Raw genomic sequence first — 20626 nt, 5'->3', positions numbered from 1 at the left:
AAAGAAAGAACAAACACAAATCGAATAAATGGTATATTATTGCATACAAGGGAAAAGCTCCTAATGAGGCCAACTAAAACTACATGTTTACCCCTTGGATTTCTCAGGCTCGCTTTACATCTTCTAATAAAAGTCATGCTAGATTAGATAAACACAGAGGGAGTTAATGTTGCTTTAAGTAATGTTGCTTTTATCATATGTTGCAGTTAGTGGATGATAAAGAAATATGGAAAGACATTGTGGTAAGCAAAGTAAGTGTAGAGCTCATGATGAAGTCAGGGTGAGGGGAAGCAGTTTGGCTAGACCTACCCCTTAGGATTCTGATGGAGTTTCAGGGCTAAGCTTTAAGTCTGTTGTCGTAGTACGTGAATGGAGCGTGGATGCCATCTGGTGGTCAAAATGTAAATCTGCAAAATATAAAACAATTCATCTTTTTTTTTAGTTTTTTTTTTCTTGGTCCACAGAGACATTTAAAGAAGCAAAATCAGAAAGAAGAGAAAGAGTTCAATTTGAGAAGCACAAAAAAGCTAATTCACAAGTGAGTACGGCTGGCTTTTGATACACTTTTGTTAGCACTTTTGTATTCATTTGTTACTTACCTATGCCTTGAAGAAAGTCTTTGACCTAAACCTGGCAGGTTAAAATGATTTTTTTGCACCGATGGTGCGTATGCTTTTCGTAATTGTAGCTTTGCTCCACTGGCCTCTAGCTCCTTAGTCAGGTCTTGATAGCAGATGAGCGGTGTTCTTTATTGATTTATGATTATTATGTTAACCTCAATATAAGCTGATGCATACATACATACACATAACCATACAGCATAGAATTTAAGGGCTCTAAAGGGGGAGGGGAAAAACGTCATTCATAGAATTGCACTACTCTACAGTTTGTCTCAATGGCTTATAGTAGTGAGCGAATTGTTGGCTTTTTACCTAACTGATAAAAAAGTGCCTTAAATAAAGAATGCTTCTATCAAGGATTCTTTATCTAAAGCCATTTGATCGAGTTGTGGAAGGAGGTAATACAGTCTGGAGTAAAAAAAATTTCTGTCCTACTTTATCATTAGCATATTGTTAAAACCCAAACAAAAATCATCCCGCAAGACATGTAATGACTTTTTAGATGTATTGGTGCAGTTAACAATCATATTTAATGTGTATAAAAATTGCAGTGCCCTAAATTAAGTTTTCATTGCCTGGTAGCATGACAACTGGTTGTCATGCTGGCTACTAAAATGCCCAAATGTTCCTTGGTAGATCTTAGTAGACTTACTGGAGTTCACAACCATCTGTCATATGTAAAAGCTGTAACATTCACACACATACACGTATACATCTATGTTTTTAGCGTTTGCATTTGCGAGTTTGACCACACGATGGCATCCACGCTCCATCCATGACATATATCCACGATCCCAAAACAACGGTGACGTTTGCAATAGGGCACTTCCTAAATCCCTTACACTGTATACACTACACAGAAGTGCACTTCTCTAGTCAAGTCTTTTAGGCTTCTGATGGAGTTTCAGGGCTAAGCTTTAAGTCTGTGGTCATAGTACGTAAATGGAGCGTGGATGCCATCGTGTGGTTAAAATGTAAAACAATTAATCTTTTTTTTTTGGTCCACAGAGACGTTTAAAGAAGCAAAATCAAAAAAGCGAATTCACAAGTGAGTACGGCTGGCTTTTCATTCACTTTTGTTAGCACTTTTGTATTCATTTGTTACTTACCTATGCCTTGAATGATTAAAATTATTATTTATTTTTTTTTGCACCAATTTGAGGGTGCGTATGCTTTTCCATATTTTAGCTTTGCTCCACTGGCCTCCAGCTCCTCGGTCAGGTCTTGATAGCAGATGAGCGGTGTTTTTTACTGATTTATGATTATTATGGTAACCTCAATATAAGCTAATACACAGAGTTTAAGGGCTCTAAAGAAAAGGAAATAAAGGTCCTACATAGAAGTGCACTACTCTATAGTTTGTCTCAATGGCTTCTAGCAGTGAGTAAATTGGTGGCTTTTTACATAACTGCATGCTGTTTGGTTGTCATGATGGCTAATAAAGTGCCTTTATTAAAGACTTCTATCAAGCGTTCTTCAAAACAAGACATTTTATCTAGTTGTGGAAGGAGATTATACAGTCTGGAGTATGTTATCGTTAGCATATTGTTGAAATGAAACCCAAGCCCAAACGAAAATCATCACGTAAGACACATAATTACTTTTTAGATTTGTTGGTGCAGTTAACAATCATATTTAATGTGTATAAAATTACCCTAAATTAAGTTTCCATTTCATTGCCTGGCAGCATGAGAACTGGTAACCATGCTGGCTACTAAAATGCCCTGAACTGAAGTATGCTTCAATAGAAACATTTTTTAAAATGTACTTTAAAAAACACTAACCAAAATAACACCGCAATACAAATGATTTAGTAGACGTACTGGAGTTCACAACCATCTATCAAATGAAAAAAGCTGTTACATTCACACACATACACGAATAAATCTACGTAGTTAACGTTTGCATTTGCCTAGTTTGACCACACGATGGCATCCACGCTCCATCCATGACATATGTCTGCGTTCCCACAACAACGGTGGTCCTCTCCGGAATATACACTTAACTCCTTTACTGCGGCCCCACAGCTGGTCTCGCTTACTCTCTATGGAATCAAACTCATTTTGCATATGTATGAAACGTAGGTACCCAAAATCAAGCTCTCATTATATAAATATACACATACATTGCTCTCTGAAACTGTGCTTGCAGTTGTATAGTTTCACCACGCGGTGGGATCCACGCTCCATCCATGTCAAATGCCGTTTGTAATAGGCCAAAACCGGCCTAAACACTACATAGTGTAAAGTGTAGTGTTCTACTGAAGTAGCAGTGGCTTCAACTTTTTGCTGGGGTGAATGAACTGTTTCCAAACTATTAAATATGTATAATCATATTGATAGGTATTTAAAGAAACGTATTAATATGTATTAAAACACATGTTAAATATGGCGATTTTGATGTGAAATGTTGTACAAAACGTTATAATATACAGTCATGCCCGAAAGTATTCATACCCCTGGCAAAGTTTGACTTAAATTTACTTTTATTTAACCAGAAGTTATATTTTTGCCTTGAAACGACACAGGCATCTCCCAGGAGATAACACGATGATGTACAAGAGGCATCATTGTGGGAAAAAGTATTTCTCAGCTTTTATACACATTTGAACAAAAAGTGGCATGTCCAAAATTATTCATACCCTTTGAAAACTGTCACAGTATATGGGAAAATCCAAAGTTCTATACCATTCCAAATAGTCCAAGCTGTTTTAAAGCATCCTAATTACCCTGATTCATTGGGAACAGCTGTTTTAATCAACTCAACAGGAGAACAACAGCAGCTCTCTGCAGTTGGTTTGTGGACAGTCATGGCTAAGACAAAGGAGCTCACTAAGGACCTGCGGCTGTGCATTGTGGCCGCTCACAAGTCAGGAAAGGGCTATAAAGCCATATCAAAATGTTTTCAAGTTCCAGTGGCTACAGTGCAAAGTATTATTAAAAAATACAAGAAGTTCCGCACTGTGGAAAATCTCAGAAGATGTGGTCGGAAGCCAAAAGTGACACCTGTGCTGGCCAGGAGAATAGTGAGAGAGGTGAAGAAAAATCCAAGGATCACCACCAAGGCCATCCTGGTGAATCTGGACTCTGCTGGTGGCGACATCTCAAGGCAGACAGTTCAACGGACACTGCACACTGCTGGGTTCCACGGACGCAGGCCAAGGAGGACACCACTTCTCCAGAAAAGGCACACAAAAGCCCGCTTGACCTTTGCAAATGCTCATCTGGACAAAGAAGAAGACTTCTGGTGTTCTGTTTTATGGTCAGATGAAACAAAAATTGAGTTGTTTGGCCACAATGATGTGTGCACCATTTGGCGTAAAAAAGGAGAAGCCTTCAACCCTAAGAACACCATCCCCTCAGTAGGCCGAGGCCATGTGTATCCAAATCATCAGGCTGATGGCTAATGTTGAAACTTACTTTTACTGAACCTTCCTTTGTATCCTAAGGCAAAGGCTTAAACTCACCGTCCCTTTAACTCAATCCACCTTCATCATAAAACTGAGGCCTTTGACCGCCATACTATTTTACTTACTCTACCCTCGTCCTTTTGCCTTGCTCCGACCCTCTACATCATAAGTCTAGCTCTGAACCTATTCTTGCTCGCTCAAATCTCACCATTAACCTAAGGCTTCAACCAAATTCATCTGTTAGTGAACCAAACCAAATAGTCCTAATACAAAATAACTCTGTCCTCCCTCTTTACCTAGTACAACATAACCTTAACATCATTCTAACCATGAAACCAAATAACCCCATCCGCCGTCTAATCCCAAAATAAAATAACCCATTTTCATTCATACTCTAATACAAACCCCACGACCTTCTCTCTCCAACCCTAAAATGAAATAACACCATCCTTCCTCCAACCATTATACAAAATCACTCCCCATCCTCATTCGAACCTCTCACATGAAACAACTCCAATTTCATTCTTGTACTAAAACAAATTAACCCCATCCCTCCCTCTATCTCAATAAGCAACACACCAAATTATTATTTTTAAACTTTTACTTTCATTTAACCCATTCCATGCAGTCATGACCATTCTACTTAGATGTGCATTCCTCAGTAGGCCGAGGCCATGTGTATCCAAATCATCAGGCTGATGGCTAATGTTGAAACTTACTTTTACTGAACCTTCCTTTGTATCCTAAGGCAAAGGCTTAAACTCACCGTCACTTTAACTCAATCCACCTTCATCATAAAACTGAGGCCTTTGACCGCCATACTATTTTACTTACTCTACCCTCGTCCTTTTGCCTTGCTCCGACCCTCTACATCATAAGTCTAGCTCTGAACCTATTCTTGCTCGCTCAAATCTCACCATTAACCTAAGGCTTCAACTAAATTCATCTGTTAGTGAACCAAACCAAATAGTCCTAATACAAAATAACTCTGTCCTCCCTCTTAACCTAGTACAACATAACCTTAACATCATTCTAACCATGAAACCAAATAACCCCATCCGCCGTCTAATCCCAAAATAAAATAACCCATTTTCATTCATACTCTAATACAAACCCCACGACCTTCTCTCTCCAACCCTAAAATGAAATAACACCATCCTTCCTCCAACCATTATACAAAATCACTCCCCATCCTCATTCGAACCTCTCACATGAAACAACTCCAATTTCATTCTTGTACTAAAACAAATTAACCCCATCCCTCCCTCTATCTCAATAAGCAACACACCAAATTATTATTTTTAAACTTTTACTTTCATTTAACCCATTCCATGCAGTCATGACCATTCTACTTAGATGTGCATTCCTCAGTAGGCCGAGGCCATGTGTATCCAAATCATCAGGCTGATGGCTAATGTTGAAACTTACTTTTACTGAACCTTCCTTTGTATCCTAAGGCAAAGGCTTAAACTCACCGTCCCTTTAACTCAATCCACCTTCATCATAAAACTGAGGCCTTTGACCGCCATACTATTTTACTTACTCTACCCTCGTCCTTTTGCCTTGCTCCGACCCTCTACATCATAAGTCTAGCTCTGAACCTATTCTTGCTCGCTCAAATCTCACCATTAACCTAAGGCTTCAACCAAATTCATCTGTTAGTGAACCAAACCAAATAGTCCTAATACAAAATAACTCTGTCCTCCCTCTTTACCTAGTACAACATAACCTTAACATCATTCTAACCATGAAACCAAATAACCCCATCCGCCGTCTAATCCCAAAATAAAATAACCCATTTTCATTCATACTCTAATACAAACCCCACGACCTTCTCTCTCCAACCCTAAAATGAAATAACACCATCCTTCCTCCAACCATTATACAAAATCACTCCCCATCCTCATTCGAACCTCTCACATGAAACAACTCCAATTTCATTCTTGTACTAAAACAAATTAACCCCATCCCTCCCTCTATCTCAATAAGCAACACACCAAATTATTATTTTTAAACTTTTACTTTCATTTAACCCATTCCATGCAGTCATGACCATTCTACTTAGATCTGCATTCCTCAGTAGGCCGAGGCCATGTGTATCCAAATCATCAGGCTGATGGCCAATGTTGAAATTCACTTTTTCTGAACCTTCCTAAGGCAAAGGCCTAAGCTCACAGTCACTTTAACACAATCCACCTCCATCATAAACCTGAGGCCTCGTTTACAAAGCTGCTGTTACTCACTCTTCCTAGATCACATCTGCACTAAACACACTTTCACCGCCATACTTTTTTACTTACGCTACCTAAATTTACTTACTCTACCCTCGTCTTTTTGCCTTGCTCCGACCCTCTACATCAAAAGTCTAGCTCTGAACCTATTCTTGCTTGCTCGAATCTCACCATTAACCTAAGGCTTCAACCAAATTCATCTTTTTGTGACCAAACCAAGTAGTCCTAATACAAAATAACTCTGTCCTCCCTCTTAACCTAGTACAACATAACCTTAACATCATTCTAACCATGAAACCAAATAACCCCATCCGCCGTCTAACCCCAAAATAAAATAACCCATTTCCATTCATACTCTAATACAAACCCCACCACCTTCTCTCACAAAACCTAAAATGAAATAACCCCATCCTTCCTCCAACCATTAAACAAAATCACTCCATCCTCATTCAAACCCCTCACATGAAACAACTCCAATCTCATTCTTGTACTAAAACAAATTAACCCCATCCCTCCCTCTATCTCAATAAGCAACACACCAAATTATTATTTTTAAACTTTTACTTTCATTTAACCCATTCCATGCAGTCATGACCATTCTACTTAGATGTGCATTCCTCAGTAGGCCGAGGCCATGTGTATCCAAATCATCAGGCTGATGGCTAATGTTGAAACTTACTTTTACTGAACCTTCCTTTGTATCCTAAGGCAAAGGCTTAAACTCACCGTCCCTTTAACTCAATCCACCTTCATCATAAAACTGAGGCCTTTGACCGCCATACTATTTTACTTACTCTACCCTCGTCCTTTTGCCTTGCTCCGACCCTCTACATCATAAGTCTAGCTCTGAACCTATTCTTGCTCGCTCAAATCTCACCATTAACCTAAGGCTTCAACCAAATTCATCTGTTAGTGAACCAAACCAAATAGTCCTAATACAAAATAACTCTGTCCTCCCTCTTAACCTAGTACAACATAACCTTAACATCATTCTAACCATGAAACCAAATAACCCCATCCGCCGTCTAATCCCAAAATAAAATAACCCATTTTCATTCATACTCTAATACAAACCCCACGACCTTCTCTCTCCAACCCTAAAATGAAATAACACCATCCTTCCTCCAACCATTATACAAAATCACTCCCCATCCTCATTCGAACCTCTCACATGAAACAACTCCAATTTCATTCTTGTACTAAAACAAATTAACCCCATCCCTCCCTCTATCTCAATAAGCAACACACCAAATTATTATTTTTAAACTTTTACTTTCATTTAACCCATTCCATGCAGTCATGACCATTCTACTTAGATCTGCATTCCTCAGTAGGCCGAGGCCATGTGTATCCAAATCATCAGGCTGATGGCCAATGTTGAAATTCACTTTTTCTGAACCTTCCTAAGGCAAAGGCCTAAGCTCACAGTCACTTTAACACAATCCACCTCCATCATAAACCTGAGGCCTCGTTTACAAAGCTGCTGTTACTCACTCTTCCTAGATCACATCTGCACTAAACACACTTTCACCGCCATACTTTTTTACTTACGCTACCTAAATTTACTTACTCTACCCTCGTCTTTTTGCCTTGCTCCGACCCTCTACATCAAAAGTCTAGCTCTGAACCTATTCTTGCTCGCTCGAATCTCACCATTAACCTAAGGCTTCAACCAAATTCATCTTTTTGTGACCAAACCAAGTAGTCCTAATACAAAATAACTCTGTCCTCCCTCTTAACCTAGTACAACATAACCTTAACATCATTCTAACCATGAAACCAAATAACCCCATCCGCCGTCTAACCCCAAAATAAAATAACCCATTTCCATTCATACTCTAATACAAACCCCACCACCTTCTCTCACAAAACCTAAAATGAAATAACACCATCCTTCCTCCAACCATTAAACAAAATCACTCCATCCTCATTCAAACCCCTCACATGAAACAACTCAAATCTCATTCTTGTACTAAAACAAATTAACCCCATCCCTCCCTCTATCTCAATAAGCAACACACCAAATTATTATTTTTAAACTTTTACTTTCATTTAACCCATTCCATGCAGTCATGACCATTCTACTTAGATGTGCATTCCTCAGTAGGCCGAGGCCATGTGTATCCAAATCATCAGGCTGATGGCTAATGTTGAAACTTACTTTTACTGAACCTTCCTTTGTATCCTAAGGCAAAGGCTTAAACTCACCGTCACTTTAACTCAATCCACCTTCATCATAAAACTGAGGCCTTTGACCGCCATACTATTTTACTTACTCTACCCTCGTCCTTTTGCCTCGCTCCGACCCTCTACATCAAAAGTCTAGCTCTGAACCTATTCTTGCTCACTCAAATCTCACCATAAACCTAAGGCTTTGAATAACTTCACCCTTCTGTGACCCAACAAAAAAAGCTTGTGGAGATACTTATTTCCTCTCTTTCCTAACCGTATGCCTGGTTATATATACTAGACAGCTTTCATTACAAAGATCAAGTGTATAGTTCTAGGCTTCAAGTCAACCCTAGTATGGTTTCCTGCCTCACTATTCCCCACCTGTAAGGCTGATCTCCTCTGGACTGGTCTTTCACAGGTGATGTGCAGCTTCATTTATCCCACTTAGCATTACAACCCCACGCCATACAGTTAGTATGGCACAGTATTTTAGTTTGCTGCTCTTCCCCTGAATCTTAGTATACTATACCAATTAAATGCAGACAAACAACTAAGTAAGTTGATTTACATACATACATACACTGAAGGGCATTCCTTTTACAATAATGGCTGCAGAAGCACTCATGGGGGAAAAAAAAAAAAAAATAATATTAATAATAATAATTAGTATTATAGCTTACCATCGGCGACTTTGTTCTTGAATAAAACTGCTCTTTCGAAGAAACCGTGGGTGGCTCTTAAAAGAGCCGTTGGGTTTGGATTACGCCGCTATCACCATTTACTTGGAGCTCGTGTACTTGGTGACGGCCTTTGTGCCCTCGGACACGGCGTGCTTGGCCAACTCACCGGGAAGGAGCAGACGCACAGCGGTCTGGATCTCCCTAGAGGTGATAGTAGAACGTTTGTTGTAATGAGCCAAACGGGAAGACTCACCGGCGATGCGCTCGAAGATGTCGTTCACGAACGAGTTCATGATGCCCATCGCTTTGGAGGAGATACCGGTATCAGGGTGGACCTGCTTCAGCACCTTGTACACGTAGATAGCATAGCTCTCCTTCCTGGACTTTCTGCGCTTCTTGCCTCCTTTCCCGGCCGTCTTGGTCACGGCTTTCTTGGATCCCTTCTTGGGCGCGGACTTAGCTGGCTCAGGCATACTGTTCCTCGTCGAGTAAGACTGAAGAATGAGGAGGAGGCGATAAGCTCCCACATTATTTAGACTCTGGCATTCTAATACAAGAAGGTACCGCCTTTAGAATGCCGTCGTACGACCATTGGACAACAATTGTCCGCTCGCTTCTTCCCAACCCCCCACACTCCCTTTCCCCCTCCCCTCCCCTCCCCTCCCCTCCCATCCCCTCCCATCCCCTCCCTTTTCTCCTCCTCCCTTCCCCCTCCCCTGAGCAGCATTCTCTTTGTTCGCCTACCCGCGCATTTGTACCCACCGTGCAGGCGGCACATTATTTTTCGCCAAAGCGGTGTTGACGGCGATGTTCTGTATAATTCTGATTTAATCAACGCAAACGGGGTAAATGGAAAACAATATGTATTCTTATATAATAATCACATTATTATATAAGAATATAATGTCATATATATATATAAATATTATATATAAATTATGTTTTTTCCTCCTGAAAATGAGCTTCTTAACAAAGTAACCGGGAGATTCATAACCACCATCATTGACTTTATTGAAACAAACAAATATGATCAACTCTTTGTTCGCCTTCCCGCGCATTTTTAATCTACAGGGCTTAATCTGTTTTTCGCCACAGCGGCGTTGACGGCAACTATCAGGATTTATTAAGACGTATAGTTCTGATTTTACCAACGCATACGGGGGGGGGTGTAAAACAATACATATATACAAAGTAACATATATGTACTCTTCCCGTATATTACATTCTTAATACAGAGTATCCGGGAAACTGCCTTATTTGAAACAAACAAGCTAAGATTAGAAACAGGCTCTTTTGCTGGATTTGTGAGTGGCTCTTAAAAGAGCCGTTGGGTTTAGAGCTGTTCAGGCCGAGCGTTTAACCTCCGAATCCGTACAGAGTGCGTCCCTGGCGCTTCAGGGCGTACACCACATCCATAGCGGTGACGGTCTTTCTTTTGGCATGCTCAGTGTACGTGACTGCGTCCCTGATCACGTTTTCCAGGAACACTTTGAGCACACCGCGGGTCTCTTCGTAGATCAGACCGGAGATACGCTTGACGCCACCACGACGAGCCAGACGGCGAATAGCCGGCTTTGTGATACCCTGGATGTTATCGCGAAGCACTTTACGATGACGCTTGGCGCCTCCTTTTCCAAGGCCTTTGCCGCCCTTGCCTCTGCCGGACATCCTAGCTGCTTCTTTTCTCAGTCGACGAGAAGAGAATCTATGAAGCTGGAGCACCCGAGGCACGCCAATTATACCCCTCTATAGGACCTAAATGAAAGCAAGGGAACCGAGCGACGTCACAGTACATCAGCTCCGCCTCATACTCTGTACGTGTGCAGAACGCTTGTTTTGCTGTATAGCCACTGAGTGGGTAGCCATACAAAATACAGTCAACCAGAATTCCGTTCTCTCTGGATGTACTCATGTTCAAAATAACGCAGCACACTTTGGATCATGCATAACCTTCACTGTGAATACTTTAACTCAACATGATTTAGCTTTGAAACCTACAGCCTAGCTCCAGACCTGCTTGACCATATAATGACGAAGTAACCTAAACTGCAATTAAGAGCTAAAATCATTTCTGAAATAGATTGGTCTTATGGCGAAATCTTAAATAAATAAATAACTGAATAAATTCATACAATTCAGTGACCTAGGCATAAGATGAACTGTTTAGTGAGGCTGTGTATGAGCCTACTTTGAGTCACTGTAAGAAGTGGATAGGGGCCATGTGGCCTTTGTAAATAAACATTTATGCACTGTTTTCTAAAAATCAATTACTACAATAATAACGCCAAGTGTATATATATATATATATATATATATATATATATATATATATATATATATATATATATATATATATATATATATATATAATCTTTCCGTGTTTAAGGATTATCTTATCTTATCTTATCTTATCTTATCTTATCTTTTACCACAGGATGACACCCCATGCTCCATGCATGAAGTCTTCCTTCGTACACCTGGGGCGATCCTAAACCGCACTCCACTACTCCCTAGTGCACAGCGTTTTTTCGTGACACCGTGCACTCCATAGGGAGTAGTGAGCTGCTTGGGAATTGGACAGTGCAACTCCGGTTCTAATGTCATAGCTTTTTCTGAGCTTTTTTACTGTTTAACTATTGGCCAACGAGCGAAATTGCATTGTTTTTTTGTTTGTTCGTTTTTTCGGTTGACCGATGCCGTTTCGGCAACTAGCTAATAACGAAAATAATCTTTTGTAAACAAAACACTAGCTAGCAAGCTACACAGGCCGCCCAGCTCTGAAAACCAGAAGATACGCTGCTGGTAGCCGGGTTTAAGCACGACTGTTTCTCCCTCACTTGCTCCAAATAACAATATAGAGAACTACGCACGTGTCCGTAATATCGTTATTTTTGTGATTAATTTTTAGACACCTAGCCATCATGCTACTCTCCGAGGTGGCTTCTCGATTTCAACCACGGCAGTAAACGTATAAAATGTTGCTAGCTATATACACGGTTTCATAATAAAACTTGACTGACTCGAGCGAGTGTGTATTTATCTGACAGGTATTTACACTCGCTGGCGTAATGCTATTGTTTGTACCATCCGAGTTAGCTAGCATGCTAATCGCTATGTTAGCTCATGTGTGGACCTGAAAAAGCAAGTTAACTCAAATCACTCAACAGCCACAAATCACGGCTGTATTGCGTACTTTTATGCTACAACTCCGCATGTGGCACTGCACTGTGGTCAATAAATAATGACCCCTCATAATTAGGCTCATATTTGTGCTTTACTGTTTATGCTGGCCGAGTTAGCCACGCTGCTAATCGTTAAGCTGGCTCCAAGCTATGTACAACTCCACACATAGATCCAGCAACGGCAGTTCTACGTCGATTTGCTGTGACTGGGTGTACAACTTTAGGCTCTCCGCAAAATCGACTTATCGGATTTCAGTATCCACTTCATTTTTGGCAAGTTAGCAAACGTTATCGTGCCAACAGCGACACAACGGAGCTGACCAGGTCCAGTCTCCAGCTCACGCCTATTCCACAAAGCAACGCAAAGTGTAATGACTCACATGTCGTCATGTAAAGACGACGTTTCACATGTATGAACATTAAAAGTAGTTAACATAGGTCTTAACACGACAAATACCTCGGTCAGCCGTCCACTCCCCTCTGATGGCTGTCGCCATGTGCGCCTCGGTCTCGTATACAACAAAGTCACACTACATCACGCCATTCTAACGTGCGTAGCGATTATTTCACACACACACACGACAAGAGTACGTGTCCTCCCTCAATGCACCTGAATGCCTGAATAAATGACATAAATGGCTATTTAGTACTAGGGTTACGACCTTGCAAGCATAAAACAAGCACACACTGAGATCAGCCCACTACTGTACACCATGGCACACGGTTTACTTTTTACTGTGACTGGACGTGCAGTTATCGGATTTCATCATTAGATGAAGAGAGGGAGGGTGGTAGGTAGGAAGGTAGGTAGGTAGATAGATATGTATACATAGAGAGATAGACAGAGATAGAGAGAGAGAGACAGGCTCCATGACAACATATTGAACAAGTAAATCCACATACAAAGGGTTTGCAACGTTTAGAAAATACAACGCCAACAACCCAGTACAACAATAAATCAAATTCAAGAATTAAAGAGCCGGATCACATGAATGGTTGAATCAATAAAACACTGTACGTCATCTATACTTTTCGAAAACGTTCTAAAACAACACGTGATTAGTCCTAATACATGGCACGTGTGTCAATAGGCTGAACTTGTAGTTAGGCATCATGGGAATTGTAGTCCTTGATCTTGACACTACAGGATAAAGACACATTGTGTCATTGACACATTGACATAGACACACTTAAAGGAAGCATAGTGTTTTATAGATTCAACCAGTAATTTGTTCTTTTTTTCTTTGTCAACACATATTGCTCAAACACAAACCAGTACAGGGTTTGTATTTTCTGTCAGATTGAATAAGTATGCATCAAGCTCTCTCTCTCTCTCTCTCTCTCTCTCTCTCTCTCTCACACACACACACACACACACACACACACACACACACCCACACACACACCCACACACACACACCCACACACACACACACACACACACACACACACACACAACCACCACCACTGACATATTTCTGCACATAAAATAAAACAAGGCCAACTTAAACTAAACCCACACCATTTGGATTCCTCAGGTTTTCACTATACATCTTCTAATAAATCTTCTTCTAAAGTCATATTGGTTAGCAGTTAGTGGAAGAGAAAGGAAGGAAATAAATTGTGGTGAGCAAAGTAAGTGTAAAGCTCATGATGAAGTCAGGATGAGTGGTAGCAGTTCGGCTGGACCTACCTCTTAGGCTTCTGATGGAGTTTCAGGGCTAGGCCCTAAGACTATGTAGTTGCAGAACGTGAATGGAGTAGTGATGCCATCTGGTGGTCAGAATATGTATCTGCCAGGCCAGGTTCCATATATTTTCAGACGTATTCCCTCACAACATTCAACATGACATGACTTTAAACATTTGAACCTTGACATCACTAAGCTACAGTTTTGGATCAATAAATCCAGGTGAAGATACTGAGATACCCAGTTACACTATACATGAGTTACATGAGGACAAAGTCAATACTGTGGTTTAAAAACACAAACATGACTTTTGGAGTCCTTTGTCTAGTTAGAACCCACACTGCAAGATAGATAGATAGACAGATAAATAGAATACATGTGAAAATGCATTTGAAACTAACTGCAGATGAAGGACAGTGCAGTTATGAAAAATAAGAAATGAAGTGGACAGATGACGATACATAAAAATTTAATAATAACACTGTATTATTAAGTAATAATAATAAAGTGTTAGTAGTGTCCAGGAGTGCAAATGTATAGGATGTACAGTAAAGTGTTAACACTGACATTGGCCATTAGAGAAGATCTTCACCAATGAGAAGTGAATGTAGGAATAATACTAACATGTCTCATACCCACACAATTAAATCTGTGCAAAAATAATTTTATTTGGCAAGGTTTTATCAGCTTATATTGAGGTTAACATAATAATCATAAATCAATAAAGAACACCGCTCATCTGCTATCAAGACCTGACTAAGGAGCTAGAGGCCAGTGGAGCAAAGCTACAATTACGAAAAGCATACGCACCATCGGTGCAAAAAAATCTTTAGTTAGGCATCATGGGAATTGTAGTCGTTAATCTAATACACTACAAGTTAAAGATATAGTGTCCACAGAGACATTTAAAGAAAGAAAGAACAAACACAAATCGAATAAATGGTATATTATTGCATACAAGGGAAAAGCTCCTAATGAGGCCAACTAAAACTACATGTTTACCCCTTGGATTTCTCAGGCTCGCTTTACATCTTCTAATAAAAGTCATGCTAGATTAGATAAACACAGAGGGAGTTAATGTTGCTTTAAGTAATGTTGCTTTTATCATATGTTGCAGTTAGTGGATGATAAAGAAATATGGAAAGACATTGTGGTAAGCAAAGTAAGTGTAGAGCTCATGATGAAGTCAGGGTGAGGGGAAGCAGTTTGGCTAGACCTACCCCTTAGGATTCTGATGGAGTTTCAGGGCTAAGCTTTAAGTCTGTTGTCGTAGTACGTGAATGGAGCGTGGATGCCATCTGGTGGTCAAAATGTAAATCTGCAAAATATAAAACAATTCATCTTTTTTTTTAGTTTTTTTTTTCTTGGTCCACAGAGACATTTAAAGAAGCAAAATCAGAAAGAAGAGAAAGAGTTCAATTTGAGAAGCACAAAAAAGCTAATTCACAAGTGAGTACGGCTGGCTTTTGATACACTTTTGTTAGCACTTTTGTATTCATTTGTTACTTACCTATGCCTTGAAGAAAGTCTTTGACCTAAACCTGGCAGGTTAAAATGATTTTTTTGCACCGATGGTGCGTATGCTTTTCGTAATTGTAGCTTTGCTCCACTGGCCTCTAGCTCCTTAGTCAGGTCTTGATAGCAGATGAGCGGTGTTCTTTATTGATTTATGATTATTATGTTAACCTCAATATAAGCTGATGCATACATACATACACATAACCATACAGCATAGAATTTAAGGGCTCTAAAGGGGGAGGGGAAAAACGTCATTCATAGAATTGCACTACTCTACAGTTTGTCTCAATGGCTTATAGTAGTGAGCGAATTGTTGGCTTTTTACCTAACTGATAAAAAAGTGCCTTAAATAAAGAATGCTTCTATCAAGGATTCTTTATCTAAAGCCATTTGATCGAGTTGTGGAAGGAGGTAATACAGTCTGGAGTAAAAAAAATTTCTGTCCTACTTTATCATTAGCATATTGTTAAAACCCAAACAAAAATCATCCCGCAAGACATGTAATGACTTTTTAGATGTATTGGTGCAGTTAACAATCATATTTAATGTGTATAAAAATTGCAGTGCCCTAAATTAAGTTTTCATTGCCTGGTAGCATGACAACTGGTTGTCATGCTGGCTACTAAAATGCCCAAATGTTCCTTGGTAGATCTTAGTAGACTTACTGGAGTTCACAACCATCTGTCATATGTAAAAGCTGTAACATTCACACACATACACGTATACATCTATGTTTTTAGCGTTTGCATTTGCGAGTTTGACCACACGATGGCATCCACGCTCCATCCATGACATATATCCACGATCCCAAAACAACGGTGACGTTTGCAATAGGGCACTTCCTAAATCCCTTACACTGTATACACTACACAGAAGTGCACTTCTCTAGTCAAGTCTTTTAGGCTTCTGATGGAGTTTCAGGGCTAAGCTTTAAGTCTGTGGTCATAGTACGTAAATGGAGCGTGGATGCCATCGTGTGGTTAAAATGTAAAACAATTAATCTTTTTTTTTTGGTCCACAGAGACGTTTAAAGAAGCAAAATCAAAAAAGCGAATTCACAAGTGAGTACGGCTGGCTTTTCATTCACTTTTGTTAGCACTTTTGTATTCATTTGTTACTTACCTATGCCTTGAATGATTAAAATTATTATTTATTTTTTTTTGCACCAATTTGAGGGTGCGTATGCTTTTCCATATTTTAGCTTTGCTCCACTGGCCTCCAGCTCCTCGGTCAGGTCTTGATAGCAGATGAGCGGTGTTTTTTACTGATTTATGATTATTATGGTAACCTCAATATAAGCTAATACACAGAGTTTAAGGGCTCTAAAGAAAAGGAAATAAAGGTCCTACATAGAAGTGCACTACTCTATAGTTTGTCTCAATGGCTTCTAGCAGTGAGTAAATTGGTGGCTTTTTACATAACTGCATGCTGTTTGGTTGTCATGATGGCTAATAAAGTGCCTTTATTAAAGACTTCTATCAAGCGTTCTTCAAAACAAGACATTTTATCTAGTTGTGGAAGGAGATTATACAGTCTGGAGTATGTTATCGTTAGCATATTGTTGAAATGAAACCCAAGCCCAAACGAAAATCATCACGTAAGACACATAATTACTTTTTAGATTTGTTGGTGCAGTTAACAATCATATTTAATGTGTATAAAATTACCCTAAATTAAGTTTCCATTTCATTGCCTGGCAGCATGAGAACTGGTAACCATGCTGGCTACTAAAATGCCCTGAACTGAAGTATGCTTCAATAGAAACATTTTTTAAAATGTACTTTAAAAAACACTAACCAAAATAACACCGCAATACAAATGATTTAGTAGACGTACTGGAGTTCACAACCATCTATCAAATGAAAAAAGCTGTTACATTCACACACATACACGAATAAATCTACGTAGTTAACGTTTGCATTTGCCTAGTTTGACCACACGATGGCATCCACGCTCCATCCATGACATATGTCTGCGTTCCCACAACAACGGTGGTCCTCTCCGGAATATACACTTAACTCCTTTACTGCGGCCCCACAGCTGGTCTCGCTTACTCTCTATGGAATCAAACTCATTTTGCATATGTATGAAACGTAGGTACCCAAAATCAAGCTCTCATTATATAAATATACACATACATTGCTCTCTGAAACTGTGCTTGCAGTTGTATAGTTTCACCACGCGGTGGGATCCACGCTCCATCCATGTCAAATGCCGTTTGTAATAGGCCAAAACCGGCCTAAACACTACATAGTGTAAAGTGTAGTGTTCTACTGAAGTAGCAGTGGCTTCAACTTTTTGCTGGGGTGAATGAACTGTTTCCAAACTATTAAATATGTATAATCATATTGATAGGTATTTAAAGAAACGTATTAATATGTATTAAAACACATGTTAAATATGGCGATTTTGATGTGAAATGTTGTACAAAACGTTATAATATACAGTCATGCCCGAAAGTATTCATACCCCTGGCAAAGTTTGACTTAAATTTACTTTTATTTAACCAGAAGTTATATTTTTGCCTTGAAACGACACAGGCATCTCCCAGGAGATAACACGATGATGTACAAGAGGCATCATTGTGGGAAAAAGTATTTCTCAGCTTTTATACACATTTGAACAAAAAGTGGCATGTCCAAAATTATTCATACCCTTTGAAAACTGTCACAGTATATGGGAAAATCCAAAGTTCTATACCATTCCAAATAGTCCAAGCTGTTTTAAAGCATCCTAATTACCCTGATTCATTGGGAACAGCTGTTTTAATCAACTCAACAGGAGAACAACAGCAGCTCTCTGCAGTTGGTTTGTGGACAGTCATGGCTAAGACAAAGGAGCTCACTAAGGACCTGCGGCTGTGCATTGTGGCCGCTCACAAGTCAGGAAAGGGCTATAAAGCCATATCAAAATGTTTTCAAGTTCCAGTGGCTACAGTGCAAAGTATTATTAAAAAATACAAGAAGTTCCGCACTGTGGAAAATCTCAGAAGATGTGGTCGGAAGCCAAAAGTGACACCTGTGCTGGCCAGGAGAATAGTGAGAGAGGTGAAGAAAAATCCAAGGATCACCACCAAGGCCATCCTGGTGAATCTGGACTCTGCTGGTGGCGACATCTCAAGGCAGACAGTTCAACGGACACTGCACACTGCTGGGTTCCACGGACGCAGGCCAAGGAGGACACCACTTCTCCAGAAAAGGCACACAAAAGCCCGCTTGACCTTTGCAAATGCTCATCTGGACAAAGAAGAAGACTTCTGGTGTTCTGTTTTATGGTCAGATGAAACAAAAATTGAGTTGTTTGGCCACAATGATGTGTGCACCATTTGGCGTAAAAAAGGAGAAGCCTTCAACCCTAAGAACACCATCCCCACTGTCAAACATGGTGGTGGAAACCTAATGTTTTGGGGGTGTTTTTCAGCCAATGGACCAGGGAACTTGATCGCAGTAAATGGCACCATGAAAAAAGAGCAATACATCAAGATTCTCAACAACAACATCAGGCAGTCTGCAGAGAAACTTGGCCTTGGGAACCGGTGGACATTTGAGCACGACAACGACCCAAAACACACAGCCAAAGTGGTGAAGAAATGGTTAGCAGACAAAAACATTAATGTTTTGCAGTGGCCCAGCCAGAGTCCTGACTTGAATCCAATTGAGAATCTGTGGAGGGAGCTAAAGATCAGGGTGATGGCAAGGAGACCCTCGAACCTCAAAGAGTTGGAGCTCATCACTAAAGATGAATGGGCAAAAATACCAGTGGAGACATGCAAAAAGCTGGTCAGCAATTACAGGAAGCGTTTGATTGCTGTAATAGCCAATAAAGGCTTTTCTATTAATTATTGAGAAGGGTATGAATAATTTTGGACATGCCACTTTTTGTTCAAATGTGTATAAAAGCTGAGAAATATTTTTTCCCACAATGATGCCTCTTGTACATCATCATGTTATCTCCTGGGAGATGCCTGTGTCATTTCCAGGCAAAAATATAATTTCTGGTTAAATAAAAGTAAATTTAAGTCAAACTTTGACAGGGGTATGAATACTTTCGGGCATGACTGTATATATACACATATATATTAGTTGTTGTTTTTTTTGCTAAACTTTACAACCACTGTCTTACGGCTGGTTTTGCTCGCGCAGCCCTATGGAACTTAGAAGCGCGCGCGCGTCATAATAGCCTTACATTATATAAACGCAACACCGAGGTGAGGCGGACATTTGCTGTTTCGGCGCGGACACGGGTAGGTGGCTCTTAAAAGAGCCGTTGGGTATTTCAGGTAAACGTCGAAGCGCTCTGTTTAAGCGCGCTCTCCGCGAATACGGCGGGCCAGCTGGATGTCTTTAGGCATGATGGTGACTCTCTTGGCGTGGATAGCGCACAGGTTAGTATCTTCAAACAGACCCACCAAGTACGCCTCGCTAGCCTCCTGCAGGGCCATGACGGCGGAGCTCTGGAAGCGGAGATCAGTCTTGAAGTCCTGCGCGATCTCACGCACTAGCCGCTGGAAGGGCAGCTTACGGATCAGCAGCTCAGTAGATTTCTGGTAGCGGCGGATCTCCCTCAGAGCCACGGTGCCGGGCCTGTAACGGTGAGGCTTTTTCACGCCGCCGGTGGCTGGGGCGCTCTTGCGGGCAGCCTTGGTGGCGAGCTGCTTCCTCGGGGCCTTGCCACCGGTGGACTTACGAGCGGTCTGCTTGGTTCTTGCCATCGCGTTGAACTCTGCTCCTCTCGGGGAAAAGAAAGAGAATGAGCTCTCGCTCGCTTCACATGGCTTTTAAGCTTTCAAGCCGCTTGCCGCTCATTGGGCGTCTTGAAGTTGTCCGTTTCCCATTGGGCGGCCGGCAATGCGTCGGTGACACACTATTGGGCGTCTTCTTTTCAAACCTAAAAGCAAAACGGCGGGCTCCTGTAATACAAAACAACAAAGAAAAAAAAATCATTAAAAAATATATAATAATAAGAACAATAATATGATCAAACTAATCAATGTACTGTACATTACAGCGAACATTAAACACACTGTGTGTGTGTGTGTGTGTGTGTGTGTGAGAGAGAGCGAGAGAATGTGTGTATACATGCACATATGCATAGGGTGTTGATCTCAGTACGTGAAATATATGA

General features: G+C 40.4%; 3 protein-coding genes across 3 annotated transcripts; all 3 read right to left on the bottom strand.

Annotated features, from left to right (window-relative positions):
• Positions 1-9210: 9210 nt before the first annotated feature.
• LOC140546732 (histone H2B) lies at positions 9211-9585 on the bottom strand. Its single transcript, XM_072670120.1, has one exon. It carries the CDS (start codon positions 9583-9585, stop codon positions 9211-9213), a length of 375 nt encoding a protein of 124 aa, XP_072526221.1.
• Positions 9586-10468: 883 nt separating this feature from the next.
• Positions 10469-10780, bottom strand: LOC140546996 (histone H4). Its single transcript, XM_072670482.1, has one exon. It carries the CDS (start codon positions 10778-10780, stop codon positions 10469-10471), a length of 312 nt encoding a protein of 103 aa, XP_072526583.1.
• A 9022-nt stretch (positions 10781-19802) lies between these two features.
• LOC140546834 (histone H3) lies at positions 19803-20562 on the bottom strand. Its single transcript, XM_072670252.1, has 2 exons — positions 20508-20562; positions 19803-20227 (listed from the first exon to the last, which is right to left on the bottom strand). Exon 2 carries the CDS (start codon positions 20211-20213, stop codon positions 19803-19805), a length of 411 nt encoding a protein of 136 aa, XP_072526353.1. The 5' UTR covers positions 20214-20227; positions 20508-20562.
• Between the last annotated feature and the right edge of the window lie 64 nt (positions 20563-20626).

The sequence above is a fragment of the Salminus brasiliensis genome, chromosome 24 (genome assembly GCF_030463535.1).
Source record: "Salminus brasiliensis chromosome 24, fSalBra1.hap2, whole genome shotgun sequence".
NCBI classification, from domain to species: domain Eukaryota; kingdom Metazoa; phylum Chordata; class Actinopteri; order Characiformes; family Bryconidae; genus Salminus; species Salminus brasiliensis.
Note: the sequence above shows the minus strand (reverse complement) of the source record. Positions and strands in the feature narration are given on the sequence as shown.

Coding starts and splice junctions, on each gene's coding strand:
- LOC140546996 (XM_072670482.1), bottom strand. CDS start 10,780: ATGTCCGGCAGAGGCAAGGGCGGCAAAGGCCTTGGAAAAGGAGGCGCC.
- LOC140546834 (XM_072670252.1), bottom strand. CDS start 20,213: ATGGCAAGAACCAAGCAGACCGCTCGTAAGTCCACCGGTGGCAAGGCC.
- LOC140546732 (XM_072670120.1), bottom strand. CDS start 9,585: ATGCCTGAGCCAGCTAAGTCCGCGCCCAAGAAGGGATCCAAGAAAGCC.